This window comes from Protopterus annectens, chromosome 3.part0 (genome assembly GCF_019279795.1).
Source record: "Protopterus annectens isolate FY-2018-M chromosome 3.part0, PAN1.0, whole genome shotgun sequence".
Taxonomy (NCBI): domain Eukaryota; kingdom Metazoa; phylum Chordata; order Ceratodontiformes; family Protopteridae; genus Protopterus; species Protopterus annectens.
Window position 1 is genome coordinate 233,126,845 of NC_056731.1, and position 17,089 is coordinate 233,143,933.

At 39.4% G+C, this 17,089-nt stretch overlaps 1 protein-coding gene across 8 annotated transcripts in view; it reads left to right on the top strand.

Moving 5' to 3' along the window:
* MACC1 (MET transcriptional regulator MACC1) overlaps positions 1 to 17,089 on the top strand; it is a 501,067-nt gene that overhangs the window by 317,211 nt on the left and 166,767 nt on the right. Inside the window, exon 2 of one of the 8 annotated variants that reach the window (XM_044064715.1) lies at positions 7,477 to 7,580. The exons of the other annotated variants lie outside the window; for them this stretch is intronic. Coding sequence (XP_043920650.1) covers positions 7,505 to 7,580 — 76 coding nt within the window. The 5' untranslated portion in view covers positions 7,477 to 7,504. The remainder of the gene's footprint in view (positions 1 to 7,476; positions 7,581 to 17,089) is intronic. 8 annotated transcript variants of the gene reach the window in all.

Consider the following 17,089-nt stretch of genomic DNA (forward strand, 5'->3'; position numbering starts at 1 on the left):
TATATTCCTTCATGCTTTCAAGACTAGTAATTAGTTCACCCTCAAGACAGTACAGAAAGCTTCCTAGCATGGACTTTGTCTCTTGCTACACTGAGCACTGAAAGATGCCATCTTTTATGGCCTAGCCTGTAAAGTAATTTAATTTCAGTTATTTTTCAGATGTTTACTGGACTGAAGTTAACCTCCTGTATTCCAGTTTCCACTATTAAAATATATACATTTAAACAGTTAAAATTGTGCATGTACATTTCTGTTCACTTCCAGTAGAGCACCCTGTGGTTACATTTCAAACACAGCACTTTGCAAATACCATTTGATATACACATGACATACAGTTCTAATACATTTCTAACACAAGCATCTTGTATAAATCATTTCAATATTCACTATTGACATATAATTATTTACAAAATTCCAGCTAGCTGTGCTAGAAGTACCTTCTTTTTTCACATATTTTATATATATATATATATATATATATATATATATATATATATATATATATATACATTTTTTTTTTGTTAATGTTCATAGGTAGGTACTAGGCTATTGGCCCTGGGGCCTATATAAGCCTGGTCAAAAAGGTTCCCTGGCTTTCGCCACCCAAAAAAATTATCTTTTTGATAACTTAGTGGAATGACAGCCAAAGGTTAGCTGCTCATCAATATTGACAGAAAGAAGCATTGTGCGAGATAAATTGCTTTTTCTGTTGGCAGCAGCATAAGCTTGTTTTTTTGGGGGGTTAGCATTTAATAGGAGATGGGAATATCTGAGTATTTGAGGTAGCACTTGATGGAGAAAAAGGACTTTTATTTTCTTGAAGTTTAGGTAAGGTGTTTTCTGTGCAGATGAGTGTATTGTCATTTGCATATTGGATGACAGTGGCTGCTTTGGAGGCTTTGTTTAGTCATTGATGAAAGTATTTAATAATATTGGACCTAAAGTTGAACCTTGTGGGACTTGTATGGAGATGCATGAAAAAAAGGAGTGTTCCTTGAATCATTTCACTGCTTGTTATTTTTCTGACAGATAGCTGTGGAACCATGAATCGGAGGCATGAGTAGGCCAATTAAGGGCAGATGATCTAGCAGTAACATTTGTTATAGTGTATCAAATGCTTCAGATAACTCCAGGAATAGGAATGAAATTAGTTTATCTGTGTCCTTGTGCTAATTAACTTGGTTAGTGAAACTTAGTGCTATGGTGGAGTTTGAAAATATGCTGGGTTTGGGAGATCAGGCTATTGGTAATGAGATGTCTGTGAAGCTGTGTTTGTGTGCATTTTTAAGTACTTTGCGCATCAGAAATAGACAGACAATGGGGCTGTAGTTAGTGAGGTCAGGGACTTACCCTCTTTATGAAGAGAGATTTATAGGAGACTTTTTCCTGATGGTAGGGTCATAGTTTTCTAAGATGGCTGTAGTAAGACTGATACTGGTAAGCCAGACATTTGATTTGATAGCCATTTTCATATACTCTGGGAGAGCTTGTCAACAGCCTGGCTGTGGGGTTTGTACTTCAGCAGGTGCTTTCTGATATATGAAATAGGAAGGGGAATAAGGTGGAGAAGAGTAGGGAAGTGGGTTGTTGAGTGGGAATGGTGAGTGTTTGGGGGAATGCTAATATTGATAAGGGTAGTTATAGAATTTAGAATGTGAGTTTTGAATTGGCTGAACATAGACTGAACAGGGTCAGTGCTGGTATGAGAGGGCTGGGTGGCTAGAGTTTAGCAGGCTATTGTCTTTGTCATTTTCATTTGTACTTTAGTTTGATTTCATAATTATATTATAACCATGTAGGGTAGAATCTGTTCTCTTTTATCACATGGATTTCTAGGCTTTAACCCTAGTTTGCATTAGTTGTTTTGTGGGTTTTATAAGCCAGGGTCAGGGTTGAACTTAACCCTTTTGTACCTTCAGTTTACCAGTTGATTTAGGACACTGAGAAATGTATTCTTAATGTGTGATAGCATCATGTAGATGCAGAGTTTATAAACTGTGCCAGTTGCTTTTAGTATTGCAATGAATGAGTGTTTACTAGACTGTATAATAGTGGTGGGTTTTTGGTATGTGTAATGACAATTTCTTTATGCATGTTGGGAGGTGATCACTCAGAGTTGTGGAGATTGCCTGAAATTATTAATTGCTGAGCTCAGCTGTGAAATCTCAAGTCAAGAATGGAAGCTTTGTTTGTTAAATGGTTATATCTTGTAGAGAGATTAATTAGTTGAGTAGAATTAGATTAGTAGTATTGGAGCTGAGAGTTTTACTTGTGGTGAGCTAGTCAATATTTATGTCATGTAGAATAAAGACTCCTTGATTAATATTAGATATGAGTCTGATAGTAAGTATTCTAGTCTGAGTTTATTTTTTCCAAGGAGAATGCAGAGAGTGAAAAATGTAAATTATTTTGTGGTTATTAACTTGAAATAATATTAGTGTTTCTGCATTACTGAAAGAAATGGGATTTTGTTTGCAAGGTGTGAGTTTAACAATTTGTGCATAAATTATTGCAATACTACTTGCTGGTAATCTAGTATTAAGATATAGTAGTCTGGGAGTAGAATTTCCTGACCTCTGATTTACTGTTTAAGCCAAGTTTTTGTTAAGACTAGGATATCTGCTGAGTGGATAGCTAGCCAGGTATGTCGTTCGGGTATTTTATTACCTATGCTTTGACAGTTAATGTATTGTAAGAGTAGGCCTGGAATGGAACATGCATGAGGATATTTGTCACTGCTATTGGGGTAGGATGGCTGGAAAGAGAAGATAGGCTGAGGTTGGGTTGGGGGCTTGTGATGGACAGAATGGAAGGACCAGGGTTTAGGTGCATCTTACCTGAGAGTTTGAGCTTAGGCCTTTGATAGATAAGTGATGAAAGGTTTATTTTTGTTTCTGTGTCTTTTTTATTTCCAGTTTAGATAGATAACTGTTGTCAAGGCTTATGGAGTATTTCCTTAGATGTGTTACAAGCAGAGGGACAAAGTGAGGTGAGATACTGAGATGAGGTAGTGATTTGGAGGTGACTGCACTTAGGACAGAATCTGTATGACTATAGTAGTGCAGCATAAAGTTGCTGGTGAGGTTAGCATGGTATGCAGTTAGACAGAAAATTGCAAGCAGGACAAAGAATTTGGAGATGTTAATGTTTAGCAAGAGTATAGTTTAGGGAACAGCAGGAAAAAGAGGTAAGATAATTGTTAGTGTTGGTAATGAATGTTATTTGTTGTCTGATATAAAGTTACATCCCCAGATCACATTGATGGTGATTCTTTTTGATTTAAAAATGGGGATATCCAGCAAAGACGAAAGAGATAATCATACATTTTAAAGTGTAATGGTTACTGGTACTGACCCACATAAGTAGCCATCCCAGCTAGTAAGCCAGTGCTAGTATAGTACTCGGTCAGGGGCACCTTAGCCTCAGTAGTGCAATATGCAGATGACACCACCATTATATGTGCTGCCCCCACCCTAAAGGAGCTTCAAACCATAACTCAAAACAAGTTTATCTTTGCAGAATCATAATTCACTAACATCAAACTTATTCTTAATCCCAAAAAGACAAAACTCATTCTCTTCAGTCCTGGAAAATCTCCCCCTCTAAACAACAACTTTACCATTACATCTAAAGGCAATATAAAGATCAAACCAACCACACACACTAAACTGCTAGGTGTTGAAACTGACAATAATCTGAAATTTGACATACACATAGCCCAAACTATAAAGAAAGTTAACAAAAAACTTGGTCTCCTTTATAGGAACAAACAATTCATCACCACACATACCAAAGCCACTATTGCAAGGACTCACCTTCTATCTATTCTCCTATCTGCCTCCCCTATCTTTACCAACCTACGCCCATACCTCCCAACCATACAGAATTTCTCAGTAAATACCAGTTTTAAGGGCAAAATATTGGGGTGCCATGAATTCTCGCACTGCCCCTTTAATTTCTGAATTTCCTGGGTTTTTAAATTTTTTTTTTTTTTTTTTTTTTTTTTTTTTACTGTTGATGTCCTCACATGCAGGGCATGCATGATGAGGTCTCCTTCTGCAGCCCGGTCTGTGTGTACACTGTGCACAGCACATCTTTCTTCCCTACTCCAGCTGAGCTTAGTAAAAAAAAAATGTATATACCTCAAATGAAAGTCCCATCTGCCTCCTTATGATTCATATCGGCGTACTATATGTGCTTCTTCCAACAATGATGAAATTATAAGAAAAAGTACTATATTAGTACATGTTAAACTCAAAACAATAGTATACTTTTGAGAGATTTCATGGTTTAATAATCTGATGGTCAATTATATTATTATATTTATATATATATATATATATATATATATATATATATATATATATATATATATATATATATATATATATATATATATATATATATCAGATCCTTCAATAAACTTCTGCTCTGTCCTATACTTCTGATCCTTTAGGGTAGGTTGTATATGTAAATTGTTGGCTAAACTTCAAATTCTTATCCCTGCTTCACTGCAGAAACTGCTAGTCACATCACAGCAAAAACACTGGCTCTTAATATTATGGCTTCTGAAGATTGTATCTCCGTCATCAACTCATGACTACTGGCTCACTTAGTCAACTAGTAAAGATATACAAAACATCTATGCAATCAAGATTTGGAAAATGTTAACAAATTTGGATTTCTTTTCAGTGCTGGAATGACTTTAGAAATTCTTTTGTTACTGAATGTCGCATGCCATGAACACAGCTTAATCGATACACATTCTCACTTCTCCTGGTACACTATATGGAACCACCTACTGACTAGAACTGATGCATTTGTGGTGCAATCAAACTTAAATTGTACTAATGGCGAGCTCCCTAACAGGGACTGTGAACAAGTGTATCCAGAAAAGTAGGTCCCTTGACACAACATTACGTAATGTAAGAGAATTCTGTGATTCGGTGGTGTCTGGTAGTTCGTTAAGTAGCAGAAGAATTATTTTAAACAGTTTCTTCCTTTGGCTGGTTAGTGGTTGCAGTTTCATCCCAAAACATGAAGCTGGAAGATGACCATGTAGGCATTGCTGATAGGGTTCTTTCCTATGAAAATCTGGTGCATGTAGTTGCTGGAGCTGCAGTGAGTGTGGAATTGTGTAGGCCATTACGTGCACAGCTGTCTGAAACATAGCATAACACGTTCGGTTCGTGCTTTTTATTTACAAATTTTTGGGGGGTCAGGGATAGTGGTGTCAGAAGAAGACAGTCACCCATATGTTCCTTGAATTGCGTGTGGGATGCACACAGGCAACCAGTGGGGCCTATCAGTTTCAACGCATGTAAGACTTTCTTGTGTCAAACTTTTCTGCATTTTAGACTGTGACAGCTTGCTGATGTGTTGTGCTCTGATATATAACATTTTCCTTTCCTCGCTTATTTTTTGTTATGTTTTTGAGACAGAGCACTTAAAATAGTATAACTTTAGGAGAACAATTATGGCATTGTTTTATAGTTGTGCTGCTACTGAAATGAATGAATCCTTTAGAATGCAGTATTCTTGTATATTACTGGGCTATTGGTGACCAACATGAAACGCTAGTCTGGTATCAGTGCATCTAAAGCCAAATCGAGCTATCTGACTTCCTGAAATCAAATCACAACTGTCACAGACAGTAATGTTTTAAAATAAATAAGTCTGCACTTATTGTTATCCCTGTAAATAGGTCTACCAGTTTAACAACAGCTTCTTCTTTTATTTATATGATTGCAGGCAGGAGGCTTTACTTGTGTGTGTATTTCTATTAACAGCAGTTTCCTCTTTTATTTATATGATTGCAGGCAGGAGGCTTTACTTGTGTGTGTATTTCTATTAACAGCAGTTTCCTCTTTTATTTATATGATTGCAGGCAGGAGACTTTACTTGTGTGTTTATATTAACAGCAGCTGAGCTTCTTTTGTTTATATGATTGCAGGCAGGAGGCTTTACTTGTGTGTGTATTTATATTAACAGCATCAGGCAGCAGCTTCTTGTGTGTGTGTGTGGGGGGGGGGGGCTGGGGCAGTGAGGCCATATTTTGGTTGTCTGTTCTTCAGTTTCCGTTTGAAAGTTGGTACCCCACAATTCCATTGAAGTGGGCGGGGTTACATAATTATGTATGTAAATTTTATGTTTTTCAGTGTACAGATTTGTACCTATTTTCATGGGCCTTTTTCCAGATTTTTGATCTTTCTAGGTTGAGAGGTATGCCTTTGCCACAGCGAACTAAACAAAATGGAATATTGTTACAAGATTGCCAAGTTCACCACAGATGCCACTCACAGATCCCACCACTGCCTTTCCCTCAAGCAACTAAATTGGCTTGAGCTACCTCCGCTACTCCTACTCAACCAACCCTTAATTGCTCAAAAGCTCTACTACCATCCAGAAAAGAAAACAGCCCTTCAGCACTTAATTCATCACTATACCACCACTAAAGCCTTAAGCTCCAATAATCAAAACCTAATCAGTGTCATCAAACATAAAAATGAATCTTCGAAATCTCTCTTTGCCTGCTCCATTGCCAACATCTGGAACTCACTCCCAATCCAGTTAACTTCTAACACCTCCCATCTCCAATTTAAAAAACTACTCAAAACCCATTACTTAAATAACTGGCTTTGCTCATGCTACTCCCCAGGTTAATCCACACTCTGCACTGTTGCTAGGAATCCGTGACGATCCAACTATTCCAATGATAAGTCCTTTACAGAGTCAGTAGACCTGCTTAACTAATGTAAAGTTCTGCACAGAACGAGCAACCTTCTAGTAAAAAAAAAAACAAGTCACTCAAGCTTTTCTTCATGCATCATTCACTATTGCAACTACCTAGAAATTGTTAATGCTTGCTTATGTATGCCTATTTGTATTCTTGGATGTATTCATTCTTAGTGTTATGTGGACCTTTTCTTCCCGGGCCTCCACTGAAAATGGACCTGTGTCCAGTCAGACTTCCCTGGTTAACAAATGTAAAATAAAATAAATAAATATGAACGTCACACAGTCATATATATAGTACTGAGGAGATTAACACTGAGCTAAATGGTAAGATCTAATGAAGGAAAGGATTACTCTGTAACTGATGTGCTGTGAACTGAGTGCTGAATGTATTGATTTGCATGTATACTGAATGGTTTCTATGTCATTGGAAGATGTATGTTAGTGGTCAAGTCCCTTGTTGAACAGAGTAAATGTCTAAATGTACTCGAGTTTAGTAAATTAAGAAATTGTGAAATATTCTGTTGATTATTTATTAAAACCATCACTATAATGTATACCATCTATATGTTTCTGCATGTATTTTCAACAGTTAAAAGTAAACGCTGATGAGATTATAGAAACATTACCACGTAATGGAAACAATGAGCAAACGTTCTAGTATCAATGTTGCTGTCACTCTCTAAGTGACATTTAATAAGAATGTAAATAACAGTGTGTGTTTTTACTATTTGATAACAGTGAGAGACGTGTCTGGATATCATTAGTAATGATGGAACATTATGCTGGGCATCAGTATTGCAAGACTGTTGAAGGGGTGTTTCAGGGCCATGATAATAGCACAGGTAAGGTATTTTTGTGGCTGTAAGTACTCCATGAAATTTAAGTTCCATCATTTCAATTATAATGACTTAGAAAGTGCCACAAATGCTTGAGCACATTTGTTCAGGTTATATTTAAAAATAATCTAAAATACATCTTAGATTATTAGGATATGTACTGCATAATTGTATTTCTGGCAAAAAGAATGTGCAGCTGCAATAATAAGCAATCCATTTAATGTAACCTTATGTATTCTTCTCAACAGATACAGTTTTGGTATTTTGGTGGCTGTTATTCAGCTTAAGAAATCAATCAGCTTTCTAATAATTTCTTGTCTCTGTCAGTGGTTGTGTAATACTTAGCCATTTAACTCTAAATAACTTTTTATCACAGAGGTTGTGAATACTTCATGCAAATATAAACCTGAAAGCATTGCACTTTTCTTAACTGTGCATCTAATCATCATTGTAGAGCTTCCTGCCATGTAAATTCATTTAAGGCCCTTCAAGATTTATAACATTAATTGGAATCTGATATATGAAAAGAAGGAACACTTTGCAATACAGAATTTGGTGAAAATTCCAGTAAGCCTAATTAAGCTGATTAGAGTGGAATCAGACAATTTAAATGGAAGCTCCAAGATGGTAGCCAAACATCAACAGGGTTTTGTATGAATCTCTTCTCAAACAAATCATTCTTTGAAGAAAAAGTTTGGCTTGAGATAAACTATTATCCTATAATCCAGAAGAATTACTTACTTAATGTATGCTAAACATTCTGTTAAATACTAAAAGTCTTTTTCAAGAAAAAAAAAAAAACAGCAGCAGCAGCAAGAGGGACTGCTAACCTGCCGATGCACAAAAGGACTGCAAATGGACATTTTAGCAAAACCAGTTAGTTTGAATCAGCTAAGAAACATCAACAATTGATGGCTACTGTCCAAGATATCTTACAACTGATACAAATGTTCAGATCTACTCAAACTCCCAGCATTAACAATTTAGGTGCCAGATCATTACTGAGAGAGGTGGAGCTTTCATTTATGACACTAAATAAGAACTCAAAAAAAAAAAAGAAAAACTGTAGATAAACATCTAAGACCTTGTGCAGGGGGACAGAGGAAGTGGAGTGGAGGGACTAGTAAATATGGGGTCAGTAGTATTAGGTGAGCAGCTTATTTTATATTTTATTTCATTGAGAAGGGATGCAGGAAAATTCTAAGTGGAAATGCATTAGGGAAGAGACTAAAGGTAACACGTTATTTTTAAAGCCCTCAAGAATTGTTTGGGGTGACCTAGTAAAGTCCTTTGAAGTTTTCTGCAATGTCCAGCTTAGGCGTAATTCATTGCTAATGTGGTCAAGATCAGATGTGCTGGATTTCCAGTCACATCATTAATTACCTCTGAATGCCTAATATTGTCTGTAATCCACGGGTTAGGTGTGCAAAATTTTCTTAACATTTTTAATGGAGAATAGTCTGTCTTGAATAGGATAGAGAACGATGTAGAATGCAGAGAGAGTGCAGAGACTGAATCAATACAACGACAGAGAGGTAGCCAGCTGTTTTTAGTAACTTTAGGGATGAGATTGCCTTCAGAATTGTCTGAGTTGGGTCTTTTCTAGATGATTTTAATAGGAGCTTTTCTTATTTTTAACAGACAATGAAGTAAAAATGGGGCAACGGTCACTAAGAGAGTTAGGTGGGATCTGAAGGTCGTGTAACCTCTGGGGGTTGTTAGTAAAATAATGAGATGAGAGTACATTTACATTTGGTGTAATTAGGCAGAGTCCCTTCAGTGACAATCTGGATGAGGTTTTGAGAGGAGGTAGTCTTGTTGAATTATGATTTAAGTGAGCCTAACCAGTCAAGGTTTAGCTTGAAATTTATTAGTAGTTTATGATGCCTAATATGTTGAAGAATGGTGTTGAACACAAGAAGGAAGGAGGTGGAATATAAATAACAACTATGATTAATTTAGCATGACCCACAAGAAGCACTTATACAGGTTGAGGTTTTTTTGCAATTAAAGTGGGACTGGGTTTGGCATAATTTCCAGCAAACAGTGCCAATCTGCTACCTTGACAACAAGAAGTACTGTTGTCTCTAGAAACAAAATTATTGGAAAAGAAATAATGTGAAACATGAGAGGCATCTTTTAACCAGGATTCAGTGATTGCAATTAATTTTGAAGGGTTTAGCTGAGTCTAACATTCATATTGGGGCCACTGTTGTCCACATTGAAAATGCTAAAGTAGATGAGTGAAAAATATTTGTTGTCAGAGGAGGGAGAAGATGTACAAGTACAGAGCTGGAGTGAATGCCATCAGATTGTCGCAGTAGTAGACCTGTAATTATAAGGCTAACCAGTTTGGATGTTTTAAAAACAGCTACATATAGTGTAGAGCAAAGGAAGAGTAATATGTGACATCCTAGTGAGGGAAAGTACAGAGAGAAGAAATGAGGTCCACTGACTGTATATGTATGTTAATTAGTTTATTGCTGTAACTTGTAGGGGAGTTTGGGAAGTGAGATGTCTGGAAGCTGTTACAATGTGAAAGGGACTAAGTGGTGAAGATAAGTAGGATAATATTGAATATACATAATAGCATGTGAAGCAGTGTTTTTTGATGTTATTAGGCCAGAGTGAGTAACAGGAGTGTGGCGGTAGGAGAAGCTACAACATGATTGGTTGGGAGGGTTAAACAGTTTTACTATTATAGGATAGTAGGTTAGTTTACAAATATGGGATGTGTAAATAAGGTAGGAGAAGTAGAAGAGGGATATATGGAGGTTGGAGAAGCCATGGGATGATTGGTCAGAGAAAATAGGGGGTGGCATTAGGGAAGTGTAAAGGGAGTGATGTGGAGGTGGTTGGACATGAGGGTAGAAGAGTGGAGTAGAGTGAAGGATAGTGAGGTGATGTGGAGCAGGCTACCTCACTCTCCCAAGGAAAACCAGCCATGAAAGCCTGTTGAGTACCGCTAATACAGAAGAAGGGACGGGATGATACTAGAGTCCTTACCGGAAGTATCAGTAGCAATAGAAGCACTGGAAGAGAGAGGGAGATGGAGGCCAACCAAAGAACTAGAGAAGTGGTGGGTGATAAATATGATATTTTAGTGAATGCAGAAGAGTTAGACAGAGAGGGAGAGATGGAAAAGTTACAGAAATAAAAGAATTCACAAAAATGAGAGTTAAGGGAAGGCAGCTAAGCAGCAAGATAAAGGAAAGAATGAGATGTAAGCTAGTAAACAGCAAGCAGTGCAGAAGGTGCATTTGTAGCAATTATATTTATATGTACTATACGCTATACATCCAAGAACAGCAGAATCAGACTGCTGAGACACCAGCAGCGATACTTTAACTTAAGGGTGAAGCTGAATAAACAGGTCAGGAAGTGGAGCCCATCCAGTGTTCTTGTGCAGTCAAGGAATGGGTTTATATGTTTGAAACAAAGAAAAATGAAAAGGGGAGGGGGGGGGAGTAAGAAAAAAAACATTGTTATATTGTAATACAATGGGTCCCAAAAAAGCAGTAGGGATCTTCCACCCTCCAGCAAGCAAAGCATCCTAACAGAAAGCTGGAATGTGACGGGAGCACTTCTGCTCTAGGAAGACGGTTAAGTATGTAGACATTTGTTATTGCTACTGCAAAAGTAAAAGTAGCTGAGTGAGAGGTATTTGTTGTAAGACTAGGGAGGAAACATAGGCAGAAAGTCAACCTCTTCCATTTGGTATACTATTTTCTTTAAGTGATCTAGAACTGTTGTGTGTGGATGGACTACTTGTTTCAAACTAGAGTCTATGTATATAATTTTACTTGAAAATTATTTAGTTGTACTTGTGTATTCTTATGTTTATTGTACTCTGTAATCCTTTTCTTAATCTGCTATATTTAACATTGTTGTAAAATGAATATCCTTTACTGTTAGCAATGATGTCCCTTTCACTTGTAAAATGAGAAATTAAGCCTTTGTTTTATTTATGTAACATTTGTTAACCAAAAAAGTGGACTGAATTGTAAACCCATTTTGGACACAACCTTGGCTCTCTTGGCTACAAAGGCGAAAATAGTTTACACAGCATGTATGGGTAAAGACAGTTTAGTATGGGCAAATCAACCAGCATGATTTTGGATGGAGGAAGGAAACTACAGTATACAGAGAAGACCAACATAGTAAAAAACAGAAGATACAAACTCAGTACAGACACGGAGCAGAAATCAGGCTGAACCATGAGCTTTAAAGCAGAGATATTACCAATGAGACACAGAACCATTGTGCTACCTTTAGTCCTATGTAATTATACTTTGCAATATAATTATATTGATAGTGGCTTGTTTCCAATATAAACAAATACTTTCAATGAAACATTCTGTAACATGGGTTTTGCTTTAACCATTAGCAAAGCATTCGGGTATAAAATGTATAGATGCTCCTGAGTATATCAGCATAATTATCTCCTATTTTTATTTCATTTTTATAGTCACAGCCAGTCTAGTTTTTGTGTGTTTTTGTCTTTACTGTATATTGTGTATGTATGTCTCTTCGTCCACACTATGCAAGTTTTCATCATACCTTTATTGTTTTCTTCATATTAAGTGTTGCTTCCCTGGACTCTTTAGCCAAGAGTTTTATTTTCTTACCTGTACTTCACATATTTTGTCTTTTATTGGAAATACATTATTACAAACAAAAAAGAGAAAACCACCACACAGTATCTCTGCCCCCTCATTTCTCATACTCTTTAGTAGTGTGCTTATTTGGTCCACACTACTACTGCTGAAACTCACGTTGTCTGAGCTTCAACTTCCTGAGACTCAAGTCCCTCCCCAATGCCGATATTGTCATTGAAAAGCATTGTCAGGGAATCGTGCAGGCACTAAGTGCCCTTTTTGGATGTTAGGCCTTCCCTTTTGTAGTGTGACCATGGAGTTGATTATATTAGTTGGGGGTGCATAGGAGACTTGCCTCCATACAAAAAACACTGAAAGCAGTCTTATCAGGAAGTTATTTTCAGCAGGGGAGTAGGAGCTCAAGGATTTCTCATTTGTCCACTCATGAGTAATTTTTATTTTGCATATTTTGTTTCCTTCTCTATCTCCTTTGTACATTTCTTGCTATGTTATATTTGTTTTAATGAAATTACACTCTTATAGTTGTTTTTTATATATATATTTCTGTACTGTACTTTTGAAACTTCTTGTCACATAGCACAGTGCAATAAACTGTCAAAGATTATACTTGGCCCTAATAAAGTTTTCCTGCATATATTTTATGACGTGCATCTCTATATAAATTTATTATAACTTAATTCTCAGATATTGTAGTATCGGGCAAGTAATGCTGTTGTTGTACTGTGGGGGCGCTCTGGGGAATTAGCAACATGTGGTTTTGGTACTATATATATATCTGTGGTAACAGGTGGTTTCCGGTGTATGTATGGCGATGGCGAAGTTGTGAACATGTAGCATGGGTGCGCACCTAAAGGCTTAATAAAGAAAGGCCTTATAACTCCTGAACCGTGTGGTCTCCTTATTTCCCAGGATGTGACATATTGGCGACGAGGATGGGATGCCTCCGAGTCCGCTGCGAGTGAAAACGGCGGGGTGCAGTTAATGTCGGACGACGAAGAGACTGGGCCTGCCGGGGTTATGTCTGGTTCCATGTTGGGGTCGCTGGTTGCATATGATTGTCAGACCCAGACCTGGGAGGAGTATTGTGAAGTGTTGGAACATTTTTTTGAAGCAAACCAGATACTGGATGCGGGCCGGAAGCGAGCCATATTGCTGAGCTCGGTGGGCAGCAAGACGTACAGTCTGATGAGGAACTTATTGAGTCCGGATAAACCGGGGGATAAATCGTTCATGGAGTTGACGAGCTTGCTTCAGTCACATTATAATCCGAAGCCAAGTGCAATAGTCCAAAGGTTCAAGTTAAATTCCAGGACTAGAATGGCTAATGAAACGGTAACGGAGTATGTGGCAGTACTGAGGGAACTGGCGCAACACTGTAATTATGGGGACAGACTGACAGAAATGCTATGAGATAGGCTCATATGTGGCATTGCAGATGACCGCATACAACGCAGGTTGTTGGCGGAGCCTGAGTTGTCGTTTGAAAAGGCCTTGAAGTTGGCACAGGCCATAGAAACGGCGAATAAAGACATTCGTGATTTACAACCAAGAACCATCGAAGGGGTGGGGAGCAGGGGTGCTACCCCACTGCCAGTGCATAAAGTGGTCGGGGAGTATAAAACACCAGGGAAGTCTGGTCAGTATGCTTGTTACAGGTGTGGCGGAGAACATCTGGCAAGGAACTGTCGTTTCTTAAATGAAAAATGTCATGCTTGCGGAAAAAAGGGCCATGTGAAAAAAATGTGCCGAAAAAGGGGGAGGACAAGAGTAGTATGATGGGAAAAAAGGGAAACCGAAAAATAAAACGGCAGTATGCACATCACATGCATGAAGGTACCGATAAAAACACCAGGGAAGATGAGGAAGTGTTTACTATGTTTAACATGGAAGAGGCCAGGTGGGAAAGAGTTGATCCCATCACAACCCAGTTGAACGTAAATGGTAAGATGGTGCAGTTTGAAGTGGATACCGGATGTAGTGTGACGGTTTTGTCCAAGGCTGAGTATGGGAAGTTATGGCTAAAAGAGGCACCGAAGCTGCGGGACTGTTCAGTGACTTTAAAAACATATACCGGTGAAACAGTTCCCACACTGGGGATGGCCCAAGTAACTGTAAAATATAAAGATAAAGTCAACCAGTTGCCAGTCATGGTGGTAGCAGGTAAGGGACCAAACCTGCTAGGCCGGGCGTGGCTCAAGGAGCTGGAAATGGGTTGTCTACGGCTACATAAAGTAGAACAGCAGGGGCTGGCTTTGCAAGATGTGCTGGAGAACAATGCAGAAGTGTTCAAAGAGGAACTGGGGACCTGGCGGGGTCCACCAGCCAAGATATACGTTAACGAAAACGCAACGCCAAGATTTTACAAACCTCGACCCGTACCATATGCAATGAAGAAGAAAGTGGAGACTGAGTTGGAACGACTCACTAAGCAAGGTATAATTGAACCAGTGAAGTTTTCGGAATGGGCAGCACCAATTGTTCCAGTATTAAAGCCAGATAATACTGTACGCATATGTGGTGACTATAAGTTAACAGTGAACCAAGTTTCGAAGCTGGAGCAGTATCCCCTACCCAAGGTGGAGGATGTATTTGAAAAACTGTCGGAAGGTGAAAGGTTTAGTAAACTGGACCTCAGTCAGGCATATCAACAAGTTGTTCTGGAAGAAGGGTCAAGGGCCTATGTCACCCTTAACACACACAAGGGACTGTTTCAAGTCAATCGTTTACCCTTTGGGGTTTCCTCTAGTCCAGCTATTTTCCAGAGAATAATGGAGGGACTGGTGGCAGGAATTCCGAAGGTGGCTGTGTATCTGGATGACATCCTGTTGACGGGAAGGAACAATGGCGAGCATCTGGAGACTCTGAACGAGGTGCTAAGTCGACTGAGAGAGGCTGGTTTACGGGTGAAGAGGAGTAAATGTGCTTTCATGGTAAAGGAAGCAGAGTTCCTGGGTTACAAGGTGGATGCCTCGGGCCTACACCCCCTGCCAGACAAGGTAAAAGCCATCCAAGAGGCACCTGCACCCACAAATGTTACAGAGCTGAAGGCTTATTTAGGCTTACTTAACTATTATAACAGATTCCTACCAAATCTGTCAACCCTGTTAGCTCCTTTACATAAACTGTTAAGGAAGGAGACCCTGTGGATGTGGAAGGAGGAACAAGAAAAAGCGTTTGAGCAGTCTAAGGAACTGATGCAGTCTTCAGAGGTTTTGGTGCACTACGATAGTCACAAGGACTTAATTTTGTCATGTGATGCCTCACCCTATGGGTTAGGGGCTGTGCTGGCACACCGGATGCCAGATGGACAAGAAAGACCCATTGGGTTCATGTCACGAACTTTAACACCAGCAGAGTCAATCTATTCCCAGCTAGACAAAGAGGGTTTGGCTGTAATGTTTGGAATTAAGAGGTTCCACAAATACCTCTATGGCAGGAAGTTTACTGTGTGCACCGATCATAAGCCTTTGTTGTCACTGTTCAACGAGATGAAGGCTGTGCCACAGATGGTTTCTCCTCGAATTCAGAGATGGGCTGTTACATTAAGAGCTTATGAATATGAGATTGTTTATAAGCCTGGAAAACACCATAGCAATGCGGACGCGTTAAGCCGTCTGCCGCTACCGGGGCCTCCCCAGCGGGAGGAGATGGAGGACCGCGTGTTGATGATGGAGGACATCACGTTGGTGTCAGCGAAAGAATTGAGCGACTGGACACGAAAAGACCCGGTGTTGGCTCGAGTGTTCCAATGGGTCCAGCAAGGCTGGGCGACACAACACCCTGATCCAGTTTTCAGGCCTTATGAGGTGAGAAAAACAGAGCTGAGTGTGCAAGATGGATGCGTGCTGTGGGGGGCACGAGTGATAATTCCGCCCCCAGGAAGACGTGCACTTTTAAAACAGCTGCATCAAGGTCATGTGGGCATTACTCGAATGAAGGCCTTAGCACGAAGTTATTTTTGGTGGCCAAAGTTGGACCACGACATTGAAGTCGCTGTGAAAGAGTGTAAAACTTGTCAGCAGCATCGTAATTTACCTGGGATGGCACCATTACACCCATGGGAGTGGCCGAGTAGACCTTGGCAGAGACTACATATAGACTATGCAGGACCTTTTATGGGGGCCATGTTTTTGATAATAATGGATGCTCATTCTAAATGGATGGATGCCTACCCCGTCAAAACACCCACTTCTTCCATTACTATTGACTGCCTGAGAAAGAGTTTCAGTAGTCAAGGATTACCCGAGACTATTGTATCGGACAATGCGTCCTGTTTCATGAGTGAAGAGTTCAAGGGGTTCCTGGAAAAAAATGGCATTGTACATGTTACATCAGCACCATACCATGCAGCTTCAAATGGATGTGCTGAGAGGGCTGTCCAGACTTTTAAAGCAATGATGAAAAAGGCTGGAGACGGAAGTATGGCAGCCAAAGTATCAAGGGTGTTATTTAATTACCGCATTACACCCCAGTCTACCACGGGATTGTCTCCTGCCGAGATGTTGCAAGGACGAAGATTAAGATCCACGTTGGATCTGGTGCAGCCAAACATCCGAGCTAAGGTAGAGAGGATACAGTGGAGGCAAAAAGAATATCATGATCGACGACGGAGAGAGAGAAGTTTTCTGGAGGGAGATGCAGTGATGACGCGAAACTTCAGTTATGGACCTAAATGGATTCCCGGGTTTATTGTCAAGTGCACAGGTCCCCTGTCGTACCAGGTGAGGTTGAATGGAGGTTTAGTAGTGAGGAGACATGTGGATCAGATTCTGCGGAGTGTGCCGGAGAAGGACTCCATGGAACTGCAAGCCCCAGAAATGCCGTTAAATTCAGAAGAAGGGCTCGCAGCGGCAGGAGGATCCCTGATCGAGGGAGACCGCCGGGACTCGGAAGGAG